The sequence below is a fragment of the Durio zibethinus genome, chromosome 27, assembly GCF_047325235.1.
Source record: "Durio zibethinus cultivar Kanyao isolate XHJ-2024 chromosome 27, ASM4732523v1, whole genome shotgun sequence".
Lineage (NCBI taxonomy): Eukaryota > Viridiplantae > Streptophyta > Magnoliopsida > Malvales > Malvaceae > Durio > Durio zibethinus.
This window is the reverse complement of record NC_143188.1, coordinates 1,017,774-1,030,853: the sequence shown is the minus strand read 5'-3', so window position 1 is coordinate 1,030,853 and position 13,080 is coordinate 1,017,774. Positions and strand designations below refer to the sequence as shown.

Below are 13,080 nucleotides of genomic sequence, written 5' to 3'. Positions count from 1 at the left end.
TTTTTCTCTTTCATGCAAAGTTAAAAGGAGGTAGACAATCCTGTTGCAGAAACTAACAAACCGGTTACAAATAAAAACCGCTGAAACAAGTCAATTGAAAATTCAAGGACTATACCCCCAATTAAAAGGTGCGTGGGTCGTCAAATCTGTTAACAAGCAACACGTTGGTGCATCTTGTCGGCCAAATTCCGTCAATGATCAAGAAAAACAAATGTGAATAAGAAAAAGAACTAATGAAAAATAATAATGTTAAAAATCTTTACAAATTAACATTAATTATTATTATATTCCATAAAAATATACGAGTCTTTTATATTTATTCTTATCTTATTTTTTAATTAATGACACATATTAATAATATTTTTAATATATTTCATTTTAGTGAATCAAATTTTATAATGAACATTTCATATATTTTTTATTTCTTTTTTATTTCATTTTGTAAACAAAACGAATAATGAGGATATTATTAATAATTATAAATTTCATCAAAGTAATAATTAGTATCACTTATAAATATAGTATTAATTAAAATGTAATTATTATCTCTCTAAAGAGATATGTCTCAATGATAAGAAAAAGACCATTGAATTTTTAAATTTTATATTCATATCTTTTAAATAATTTCTATGAATATATGTAATTTAATTAAAAAATAGAATCTTAAAATAAGAAAATAATGGTAATGTCAAGAAACAATGCACCAATGGCATAATTAAAGCATATGGTCTAATGCTTAATTAGCACTCGATACAAAGATTTTAATTTCGCACGTTATTTGTTTGACCCACCCTAACTTCCTCCTTATTATAGCATTTATCCAATTTTGTTCAATTCACGAGTGATGACTCTAATAAAAGGAGATAAAGCATAAATGTTATTAAAGATGAAAAATAAAAAATTAATTTAAAATCATAATATTTGATTTAAATTAAATTAAATTTTTATTTGATTTAGATATAAATATATATTAAATTTAAATTGAATTTTGATATGAAAAATAAAAAAAAATTAAATTAAATTATATATTTTAAATTTTTATAAAATAAAAAATTATTATATATAAAAATTATATTAAAATTTAAATTCGATTCAAATGTTATCACAGTTCAATGATGTGACTGGTATCCCCTACAACCCGTTTTAAATTCCACAGATACTCCTTTCTCTATCCTTTTACCAGTGTAACTCAATCAAACGCCTCCACCTGGTCAACTGACTTAAGCAGGTGACGTTACTAGAATTGCCGACCAGATATAGTGCATATTTTATGCTGCTGTATCCGTGTCAAATCAAGATTGGGTAGTGAAAAAACACGTGTTAAGCGAATCTCTGGGTATTTTTGATTGGACGGCGGAAAGAAAGCACGTGGATATTAGCACAGACATCAAAGGTTAAATGGCGAAACCGTAATTAAAAAGAAAATCGAGCCCATTACAAATCGCATTTGTTACTTTTTTTTTAATTGTTTTTAATCATTTTTTTTTCTTTCTTTCACTCATCGAAGGTGGGGGAAGGGACAGGCACTTGCGCAGAAAATAGAAAAAATAAAAAGAAAAGAGGGAGAGAATTCAAGGTTTTTTCAGCTTTGTTAATGGCGGTTAGGGTTTTCAATTGATCCCCTCCAAAAGGAACCTTAATCCCTCACGCATAATATTTCAGTTCCCGCGCTTTCTCTTTCTTGTCGTTTCCGAAAATCCCTAATTCTAGGTTCCCCGAGCCTCTCAATTTAACTTCGATTTTTCAGTCTCTACGATTCCTAGTGGTTATTTGGGATTCGAAAATTTTGAAACCGGAGGGCGAGAAGCTGCGATGGGCACTCAAGAGAAATCTCAAGGCAACGCCAATTCGATGCAGGTCAGTTCATCTCTCGCTGTTTTATAGAAGTTGGGCCTTAGAATCGGTCATGTTTGTGTTAGTTCACTTCTAGGTTGAGTTTAGATATTAATTTTGATTTTATCTATTTTATTATTGAGGAGTGATGGGAATTTGCAGTGTAAGTGAAGTTTTTTAGTCTTTCAATTAAGTTAAATTTATTTTTGGTTTTGTAGTAAAGGTGCGATCTATTTTTTCCCTGTTCCATAGTGTTTTTAGTTATTGGCTTTTGGCTTGAAGTGTGCGGTGAAGTGAAATTAGCATTAGGTGGGATTTCAGACAATTCTCTTCTTGGGCTGTTAGCGAAATTGGTTTGAAGTTAGCATTTTTGTGCTTTTGCATGTGTGTTTTTGTTATTAGGGTGTTTAAATATAGGTATGGAATGTGGTCAAGGGTGTGTTTTAGTCTTCAATCAATTTTACGCATAAGATAAAGGGAAGAAAGAGGTTTTAGTATCAGTTTATGATACGTTATGATTTATTCTGAGTATGGGTCTAGTTCAGTTGATGTCAAAGGAAACATACTACTGTACTGTATGAACTGTTAAGTTCGAAATGAGTAGTTAGTCATTACACCTGATAACATGCTTATTTTGGTTAGGGTACTAGTTAACTGGGATTCTAGCCTGTTTTTCGATATTACTACATTGCAGATTAGGTGGTTCCTTTTCTTTGTCGGGAAAAAATTTTCCTGTGTTGATAGACTAATTTTAGTGTCAGATTTGAATATTCTGTTATTTTGGAGTGTTGTGGTTTGTAAATTTAGAAAGTCCACATTGATTTACTGGCATGCGGCGCTCAAATGACTAAAATGCATGTTCATGAACCCTACTCAAGTAATTATTTCGTAATTATTTCCAAGCAGTCATTATTGGTAACATGTGATTTATATTCTTAATTTAATCTTTTCATTGTTCTTCAAATAGTTTTTGTTTATATGCCATGTACAAATTTTCCCAAAGGGGCCTTGGAAGTATGATCTTGGTAGAAATTTCTGAATTATGGTAAGGGTGTTGTTCTACAGGTGATGGGTGACTTTTCAAATCTAGGATGCAAAAAACAGTGGCATCATTGGTAGAAACATCTTGTGTTTGGAATAGGAAGCATATAGATAGTTAAATGTGATGATAAGATGTTAGCAGTTTATGGATCTATGTTGAAATCTTTAATTAGCTGGGAAATTTGAGTAAGCTTGTGCTTACTTGTTTATCTTGCCTGTACATTATTCAATTATCATGAGGGTGGGGGGCGGGGGAGATCATAAAAGTTATTTTTTGTTGTCAGTAGGATCGTCGTTTAGTGCACCAGGCTAACACCATTTTCAGTTTATGTTGTTTATTTCTGTGAATTCTGGATGAGTTTTGGGAATGATATTGAACTGTTCTCTCTCTTTTTTTGGTCTAGTTATTTCTTGTTGTCAGTAGGATGGCCAAATAGCTGCTTGATGTCTAATTTCATTTTAATGGGACTATGCATTATTTTGATGTATCGTCGTTTAGTGCACCCGACTAACACCATTTTCAGTCTGTGTTGTTTATTTTTGCGAATTTTGCATGAGTTTTGAGAATGCTAGTTAACTCTTTGCTCCTTTTTTTTTTTTTGGTAAAATTATTTATATATAAATTCAGCGAGTAAAGGTCTATCGTTTGAATGAGGATGGTAAATGGGATGATCAAGGAACCGGGCATGTCACTGTTGATTATTTGGAGGTCTGTTCAAATCTTTAAGCTGATTCTATATTTGTCTGTTTTTGGACTGGATATACTGGATTTTGTTTTTGATTATGTAGATGAAAATGTGTTCTTCCTTTTACATGAATGCATATGTTATAATTCAGAGATCGGAAGAGCTGGCTTTGTTTGTTTTTGATGAAGAAGACAATGAGACATTGCTTTTGCACCGCATCAGCCCTGATGACATTTATAGAAAGCAAGAAGGTATTCTTCTTTTCTTTCTTTGCTAAATGCTAGTAGCCAAAATGATGTTTTCAACTGAATGTTTGTTGTTTGTGAAAATATCAGTTTGATTAAATGATATTTGCATTTATCTTCAGACACAATCATATCATGGAGAGATTCGGAATATTCTACAGAATTAGCACTTAGTTTTCAGGAGAACACAGGATGCTCTTACATATGGTAGGTAATGTTATAAATTGTTTCGTGTTTTTTGGTTATTCCTCCTTGAATGTTTTCGATCTCTATTTTTATATCCCCTTTTCTAGCTGTTCTCTCTGTTGGAAGTTTATGACATCAACCTTTCTATCTCCCTTCTATCCTCCTCTATTTATCCTTTTTCTCTATTGCAGGGACCACATCTGTAATGTGCAAAGAAATATGCATTTCAGTTCTCTTAACAGTAAGTATCTTTTATATCCTTTTGAAGTTATTAATTCTTACCCCTCAAGTTAATAAAATGTTGGATCCTTGTAAATGGTTTAACTCTCTTAGTGACTCTTGTCCAAACAAAGACTAAACTTTATGAAAACTTGAAATTTGTAAAGAAATTCTTTTGGTCAATCAAATAATGTATTTATCTTCTGCCTTAGAGGTAGGAAAATTTAATTAAATGGGCTTCTTTTGTTGAGCGGCCATCATCTTCCACTTTTGATGCACAGAAGATTATTTTCTTCAAACATGTGTGCAATGTATTTATATTAGACCTTGTATCAAATTTATCATTGTGCAATTTTGAAATACCATCATGAATAATGACTGTCTTATATATGATTACTGCAGATGAGACATTTCATACAATGCATAGTGAGTTGAGGGAGTTGCCAGCTGTGGAGCTATCCACCCTCCCCATAATCCTCAAGGTTCTAAATGAATGATTCCGTCCTCTTGATTGCATTCTATTTGGGTTTATTTTTGTTGCTTGCTGTAATTTCTTTGCTTTCTTCCTTTTCAAAAACGTTGGATATGTTTACTCATAATGCTTTCTTCCTCATTTATTCCTTTTTCATGTTATGAAGTTAATGGTTTTTTTATGCCTCTCATGTGTCTTGATTATCTGTATTTGAGCTTATCTTATAATTATTTGTAATATAGAGTAAGTAGACTATTTTCATTTCTTTTTGGATAATGTCTTTTGGAGTCCCTATATTTTCTGCATGCCCTGCATATTTCGCTTGGAAAGCTTCTTCAAATATAGTCTGCTCAAGCATGCCTGTTTATAAGATTGTTTATTAAGCTGATCAATTTTGTCCTGCAGACTGTGACTGAGAGTGGCCTTGCTGATCAGATGCGGCTGACAGAACTTATATTAAATGATGTATGCTTCTTCTAAACTTTGCACAATCTTACAAATTTTTTTGTTAATTTCTTCTATATGTAGATCTTGTGTATTGTAGTATTCTGTAAACAGCCACCGCTCATTTATCTATTGTGAAGGTTGGTATTTCTGTCATATTAAGTTACCAATTGTGGCTGCATTGTGAACTGAGTAATTTGGTTTTCCTCTAGTTTCTCGACTTTTTGAGATTGTGTAATCTCATTGATCTTCTATGCAATATGGAGAGATTAAACAACTTTCTCCACGTAACTATGAGCCTGTTTTCTTGGTCTTCTAAATATTTTCCATACTGATGTCATGTCTTTATCGTTTGCTTTCCTGGTTTTTTTTTTTTTTTTTTTTCTGCTTCAACTTTATAATTTAATTTCTTTGTCTTGATTTTCCATCCATGTTAGTTTCTAAATATTCTAGACCTGCTGAATTGAGTTTTGATCTTAATGTAGCTAGATTTCTTCCAGAAGCTGATGGAGCTATTTAGAATCTGTGAAGACTTGGAAAATATAGATGGTCTTCACGTGATATTTAAAATAGTCAAGGGGATAAGTTAGTACTCCTTACTTGAATGCTCTTATTTGTTAGTTAAGACATGCTTGTATTTTACTGGTGATTCATGTATCTGTAATTTATGTTATTGGTTGTTTTACAGTTTTGCTCAATAGTCCTCAAGTTTTGGAGAAAATATTTGGGGATGAATTAATCATGGATATTATTGGTTCCCTTGAATGTAAGTTCTATCACTGTTTGCTCAGAGATTTATTATTAGTGATTATTGCTGGATTGAATTGAATGTTTAATTTGCAAATTTACTTATGTAACTGTTTGGATGTGGGATTCTAGTCATAGAATCTTGCACATTCCTTTTTTTTTTTTTAATGCTAATAACCATGTTATATGTTGAGACTTTATGAAAGTTCCTATGTTTCATGTTTCCTTTCTAGTGCTTAATGATATCTGTGATTGTTTGTGTTACTATTCTCGTAGTTCAACTTCTAAACTGTGAGCTAATAATCCAAGACTAGATTCTTAGCTTCTGCATAATAACTTCATATTTTAGAAGTTGCACAGAATTGCCAAGATACTCGTAACTTTTACTTATGACATGTAATTTTATGTCATTATTGAAGAAATCATGTCAGTTTTCGCAATTGATTGATTGTATGAGAAGCAATTTGTTAAATGAAATCTTTAGGTGGAACAATTATCTCTCATTGTTCATCAGGTTGCAGTTTGTTTGTTGCTTGTTTTATAGTCATGTTTATTGCTATAAAGTTATTTTTCTGAGCTGCATGTTGGGTTGCCATTTAGTATCTGATGCACTTTATTTTGTTAAATTCTGGATTTCTACTTATTTCTCATATGATATTCCTGTCGACATGCCCCGGAATTGACTATTTGCTTTGATAGTTTCTATCATGTTTTGGTAAGTCTGTTTCTTCTTTTGTTTGCAGATGATCCTGATTTTCCTCAGGCGCAACACTATAGGAATTTTCTAAAAGAACATGTTATTTTTAAGGAGGTAATGTATTCTTAAATGGGTCCTACTGCTTACATTGGAGTTGTAGACTAGGGACTAGAGGGAGTTTAGACCAGAAGAAAGAAAATCAAGGAGCTTTAGCTGTAAAAAAGAGTTCATATCATAGTATTTGTTTTTTACAGGTCATTCCAATTAAAAATCTGATGGTCCTGTCAAAGATACACCAGACATACCGAGTTGGTTATCTGAAGGTATGCAACTTAAGTGCTAGACTTATGAGTCCTACTCATGTCTTTTGTTGTGTAATTCTTGCTTTTGATTGCTTCTTTCAGGATGTTGTTTTGGCAAGGGTATTGGATGAGGCCACGGTTGCCAGTCTCAATTCTATAATTCATTCAAATAATGCTTTTGTAAGATTTTGTGTTTGTTGTTAAATATATTAGGCTTTTAGTTTCTTTTGCACTAACTACGGCATTGTGTTGTAGGTTATTTCTTTATTGAAGGATGACAGCACCTTTATTCAGGAATTGTTTGCAAGGTTGAGATCACCTACCACATCTGCTGAATCAAAGAAAAATTTGGTAATTATTGACATCAAATGAATTTTATTGTATTATTTTTCATTTGGTTATGAATGCTGCTTCCTTTACCACGAAGCTAAATGTGATGAGCAGCAGATTTTTGGAGATAGATCAAACTTTGTTAACTTTCAGTTTGCTTGGCCCTCCTTTGCTTGTAACTTGTCTAACATGATTGATTTTTTATTTTCTTCTATCTATTTAGATGTTAGATTTTCATTAGGTCGAGAGTCTTGATTTAGGGGAGGTCAAATATATGAATGTTTAGGACCAGACTTTCAGTTCGCTTAACCCTCTGCTTGTGATTGTCTATGATGATTGATTTTTGTATTTTCTTCTATCTGTTTTAGATGTTAGGTAACTTAGATTTTTATTTGGCCATGAAAGGTCTTGATTGAGCTGAGGTCATATATATGAATGCTTTGGTGCCAAGGCAATATATTTATTCCTTTCCTGGGTTCATGTTCATTTTTAATACCAGAGTCATGTCCAATGTCATTCTGGAATATTTGTTATCTGTGGCTCTTTTCATGGGCTTAAGCTCTATTGTTTTGTTCCATTTTATTTGTGTCTACATTAATCCTGTTGGCTTATTTATTTTTTTTTCAATAGGTATATTTCTTGCTTGAATTTTGTAGTTTAAGCAAGAGCCTGCAGATGGTGCAGCAGCTTCGACTATTTAGGTATGCTTTTCTGCAAGTCAGACATCTGGTATTTACGTGGTTTTCATTTTGCTATCTTGGTTCCGAAAGCTACCACTTCTCCTTAATTGTCTTTTAAACAATTAAATTTTTATATCTTATGGCTGAAGGGTCCATTTTTTTTCAATCATTTTAGGGATCTTGCGAATGAAGGTATCTTTGATATTATCACTGATGCTCTGCAGAGTCAAGATAAAAAGCTTGTACTAACTGGGTAATGGTGGCATTTTTAGTGTCTCTCTTTAATATATTTCCTTCCATCTGCTTTCCACTGAAATGTTTCATTTCCAAATTATCTAGTCCTAACGATAGGTCTCTATAATGGATGCAGGACAGACATCCTCATTCTGTTCTTGAATCAGGATCCAAACCTTCTGCGCTCTTATGTTGTTCACCAGGAAGGAGTTCCACTTTTAGGGCTTCTGGTAAATGGTTTATTTGAGTTCGTTGGTAGTATGTAGGATCATTGTGAGGAAACACGAATTAGATGAACTTAACAGATCTCCTTCACTGTGGTACATACGCGTCTGTATATATGGAGAGAGAATTAAAGGAACTAATATAGTTGTTTACTTACAGGTTAAAGGGATGATAACAGATTTTGGAGAAGATATGCACTGCCAGTTTCTTGAAATTATTCGTAGTTTACTGGATTCATTCACATTGTCAGGAGCTCAGGTGCCTACCTTGATACTTTATTTCTGTGTGCAAGTGTTATATTTTGGTAGATGGGAAATTGAATTCTCATGCTACCTAAATTCCGAAAGAATTGGGGCAGGTTACTTGAATCTTTTTCTTCTATTATTCATAGTTTTAAGGTTACATGATTTTTGAGTCTAGCTTGACCTTTTTTCCAACCTTTACTTGTCTTGAGTTGCTTTACTGCATGAGAATGTGGTGCTGTTCTTTGAGAAGCACATACTTCTATCAAATTAGATTCCAGGCATGGTTGCAAGATGATAATCTCGCAAACAAGCTAAATTTGACTCCTCATGGAGAGTTATAGTCATTAAATAAGCTGAATATTGATAAAAATTGGTTTGTCTTTTCCAACCTTTTATTTTATGTCTAACTAGCAAACTTCGGCAGGCATATGTTTGATCCTCTGTGTGCTGTACATCACTGAGAGGTTGTTACCATATAACTTACTGAGAGATCATGGCAGAAGAATGATTATCATGTGATTTTCATGCCTCATTTTTGTGTTATCTCTACATTTGGAGTCCACAACATTTTTGAGTTTATTTATGCAGGTGTAAAAGTTTTGGATGTTGATTTGTGTTTTATTATATGTATCTGCTGATTGTTGGAAAATTTTGTCACTTAAACTTTCATGTAAGATTTAATTTCTTTTCTTCTTGCTGGTTTGGTTACTAGTTCTTATTTTTTATTTATTTGTTCCAAGTCTTTCATGCCAGTGCTTGACCTTATATTGTTTTTGCTGCAGAAAGATACAATTATTGATATTTTTTATGAGAAGCATTTGGGCCAGCTAATTGATGTCATAATATTATCATGTCCTTCTGATGGGGCTGGCCAGTCAACCAGTAAATTGGCAGGCATTGCGGGAAGAGTTGAAAGTGAAAATAGGACAAAGCCTGAAATTCTGTCAAACATATGTGAATTGCTGTGCTTTTGTGTTGTGAATCATCCTTATAGAATAAAGTAATCTCTCAGATTCTTGTTGTGTATTCATCTAGAAAATTTTGCTTATTAATCTAAGATGTTAATTAGCTTTTCTTAATTGTTTGCAGGTGTAATTTTCTTCTTAACAACGTTATAGACAAAGTTTTGTTACTTACACAGAGAAGGGAAAAATACCTAGTAGTTGCTGCAGTTCGCTTTGTTCGCACTATTCTCTCTCGTCATGTAAGTGAATTCAGTTTAAGCTTTAGAATAAATTCGTATGTGGTCAGAGTTGAGTAGCTCGCACTCACCCCTGATGAAATCTTTGGAATCAGAAATGGCATTGAAGATTTAAATGAAATTGGAGCTGAAGCTGTTTTCTATGTGAATGATATCTGACTTTGCTTTTGACTGTTGTTAGTTGCATATTGAGACATGGGAAATTACCAAATTAGTTTATCAGTTTAAAGATCCAGATATGTATATGTTTGTCTTTTGAGATATGGAGTGTACATATATGTTGCTCTGACTCTTCATTTATCCTCAAGAATCCATTTTGGACACTTATTTGACACCTCAAAGTGGACATAGGCTTGGGGCGTAGACACTCCGAATATAATGAATGCATATTATGTCCCAAATTCACTCTTGAAGCCTGAGCAACAATGGGTACCAGGAATAACACATAATATGGTTGGCTGATTATTGGCGGACCTCCTGCCACTGGTGTTTCTACTGTCGTCATTTCAGATGGCTCGGTTGTTAGGCATTGGGCTATTATATTTGTTTGCACCAAACTAGGAAGGGTATGAAAGTACACTGTGACAGGATTGATATATTTTCTCTCTCCTTTTTGAACTTTCTTTTCCTCTCACTGGGCCTGCTATACCTGTGATTTTCTGTTTTTTTTTTTTTTCATTTTCGTGCACTTGCAAGTTGCAATTTCTAGGAGTTTGGTTATCCCATATTTATAAAGTTATGCTTCTTTTTGTTCACTCAACTTCTTACAAATTAGCAATTTTCAGGCTGGTAAATATATTTGACAAGTTTAAAGACTGTTACATGTTTTAAGTGGTTAAATTAAGCTGTCATCTTGCAGGATGAACATCTGATAAGTCATTTTGTCAAGAACAATCTTCTCAAACCAGTTGCAGATGCTTTTGTTGCTAATGGAAATCGTTACAATTTGCTGAACTCTGCGGTCTTAGAACTTTTTGAATATATCCGCAAGGTGAATATTATTTTGTATTGGAATGTTAGACATATCTGGAAGATTCTGTCTGCTAATAACTTTGTTTCATGCAGGAAAACCTGAAATTATTGGTTAAATATATAGTTGATTCATTTTGGAATCAGTTGGTTAAGTTTGAGTATTTGGCTTCTGTTCACTCTTTGAAAGTTAAATACGAGCAGGTATTCCAGTTGCTGACCAATTTTTCATGTGACTTTTAGATCTAGAACTTCTTTGATGTGACTTGTCTGTTTGCAGTGCCTGGAAAATTGTGGAACTAAAATGAATGTTAATGCACTGGACCCCAGAAAACGAATTGATGAGCGTGCTCTGGAGAAAGAGGAGGAAGACTATTTTAACGAGGACAGGTATGCATTTGTTAACAGATGAGTTGACGCTTTTCCTCAGAGCCATTTCCTTTATATTAATTGAATCTGGATTCATAAGCAGTGATGAAGACGATACAACATCTGCATCCCATACTCAGAAAGTGCAATCTCAGCCTGTTTTTTCCAATGGAGTTGCTGTGAGCCACCCGTCATTAAGGTATTTTAGTGACCTCATCCTAGTTGATTGACTACTGACAATGTTCTAGTGTGTTTGAGGATAATAATTTATATATTCATTTTAATTTTGTAGCCCAAGATCTGGCGGACTTGTTGACTATGATGATGATGAGGATGATGAAGACTACAGACCACCTCCCAGGAAGCAGACTGAAACCTCGGAGGAGGATGAAGGAACCATGGAGTCCCTTAGGTTGAAGCGTAAGTTGACTAAGGAAAGGGAACCTGAGCTAGCTAAGAAGCAGCGTTTGTGTAAAAGCTCTAAATCAAGAGATAGTGTATTTGCGGTTTTGTGTTCAACCCTAAGCCAAGCAGTGCTTCCTAGTAAGAAAACTGCAAATGCCATTCATTTATCTACTCGGTCAGCTGAGGTGAACTTAGGTGAGGCAAATCATCTGGAGAAGGAATCTGGCAGTCCCAGAAGTTCTGATAACAATAGTACAGAAGGGGACAACCTTAGAGAGAAGGAATCTCCTAGACACTGTTCAGAGTGCTTGCATAGCCCCTCAGACAATAGACAATTAAGTGGAGACGACTGTCCGTTGATACCGCCAACATCCTCAGCTGAAATGGCTGTAAATGGATCGTAAGTTATTACGCAGACTCAATGTGCGCAGGGTAACTTGTTTTCTTGTTTGTGAATGTGCTTGGTGACTAAACAGTCTTGGGCAACCAAAGACAAAGTGGACTACAAAAAAGAATTGGATGCGGAGAAAGTCAGAAAGTGGATGAATGGTTTGTCGGAGGGGATGATCATGTATATTGCGCCTGTGGGCATGAAGAAATTGTACTCAATTATGCGGCCCAGTCAGTCTACCAGGCCTTTCTGATGCTTTGAGCTGCGCTAGGAATTTCTTCTTTGAGCCGCTCCGACTGTTGCATCTGTAAAAACATTACCTTTTTGTCTAATTTTTCCCTTTAAAAAAAAAAGTGTTCTTGTCCTGTTTAGCTTTGTGAACCAACTGATAGATTTTGGGCATTAATATTTGCCCTGAATAGTATCAGGGTCCCTTTGTTGTTCAGTTTTGTGGTGGGAGAGAGAGAGAGAGAGGGTTTAGGATGATGGTTATAAGGCCAAATTTTCTTAATTGTAACTGAAACCACCTGTAAATTAGAACTTGGTGTTACGCAACTTCAATTAAATCAGCAAAACTCAAAATTTATTCCAAATTTATGCCTAACTTTGGCAAGTTATTACTTCATTCTCTCTTCGTTGTCTGGTTTAGCTTGTTCTTGCTGTTATTCCTCCTTTTATCATCTTCATGTTTTTAGTCCGATCGTAAATCAAAGAACAAAGAACATCGAGCTTGGCCAGGGGTACCCACTGAAAGAGACTGGCGAAAAAATGGCGAAAAATGGATCAAGAGAATCGCCACCAGGTCCGCAAATCTGGTTCCATGCAAGAGACATGTAAGGTTTCAGAAAAACGTCTCCATGCTCTTGACTTCCTCTTCTTCTCAACTCCTCTCCTACAGTCTCTACTTGTCTAGTTAATCACAATAATCCACTTTTTTTTTTTTTTCTTTCAATCTTCTGATTGATCTGCCATAACAACTTGCATTCCAAACAAAAACGAGCAGAATAGCATCAGAAACCAAAAAGGAAACATGACCAGTAACTTGGAGACCAGGTCTTTGCTGGATGAATGGCGTAACTTCGACAAGGGAGGCTTCTTCGACCTTCGACACCCTCTCCTCAACTGCATTGCGCAGATATTTGTCAAAGCTGCTGGTGTA

The 13,080-nt window shown here is 34.3% G+C and overlaps 1 protein-coding gene across 6 annotated transcripts; it reads left to right on the top strand.

The window, feature by feature from the left end:
* The first annotated feature begins 1,500 nt into the window (after positions 1-1,500).
* LOC111280208 (uncharacterized) lies at positions 1,501-12,546 on the top strand. 6 transcript variants are annotated; one of them, XM_022867400.2, is made up of 24 exons: positions 1,501-1,857; positions 3,503-3,583; positions 3,712-3,811; positions 3,928-4,012; positions 4,183-4,232; positions 4,613-4,692; positions 5,088-5,147; positions 5,612-5,711; positions 5,815-5,892; positions 6,617-6,684; positions 6,825-6,893; positions 6,975-7,052; positions 7,128-7,223; positions 7,833-7,903; positions 8,058-8,135; positions 8,253-8,346; positions 8,501-8,599; positions 9,369-9,586; positions 9,676-9,790; positions 10,647-10,778; positions 10,853-10,960; positions 11,037-11,146; positions 11,229-11,324; positions 11,418-12,546. In XM_022867400.2, the coding sequence occupies exons 1-24, from the start codon at positions 1,813-1,815 to the stop codon at positions 11,932-11,934; spliced, it is 2,628 nt and encodes an 875-aa protein (XP_022723135.1). In that variant the 5' UTR covers positions 1,501-1,812; the 3' UTR covers positions 11,935-12,546. The 6 variants fall into 6 exon arrangements, with proteins under 6 accessions (XP_022723135.1, XP_022723137.1, XP_022723134.1 ...); XM_022867402.2 differs by having other exon boundaries at positions 3,928-4,016; XM_022867399.2 differs by having other exon boundaries at positions 3,664-3,811.
* The last annotated feature ends 534 nt before the right edge of the window (positions 12,547-13,080 follow it).

Coding starts and splice junctions, on each gene's coding strand:
- LOC111280208 (XM_022867399.2), top strand. CDS start 1,813: ATGGGCACTCAAGAGAAATCTCAAGGCAACGCCAATTCGATGCAG. Junction 7,224..7,832: donor CTGAATCAAAGAAAAATTTG/GTAATTATTGAC, acceptor TTTTTTCAATAG/GTATATTTCTTGCTTGAATT. Junction 10,779..10,852: donor TTTTTGAATATATCCGCAAG/GTGAATATTATT, acceptor TGTTTCATGCAG/GAAAACCTGAAATTATTGGT.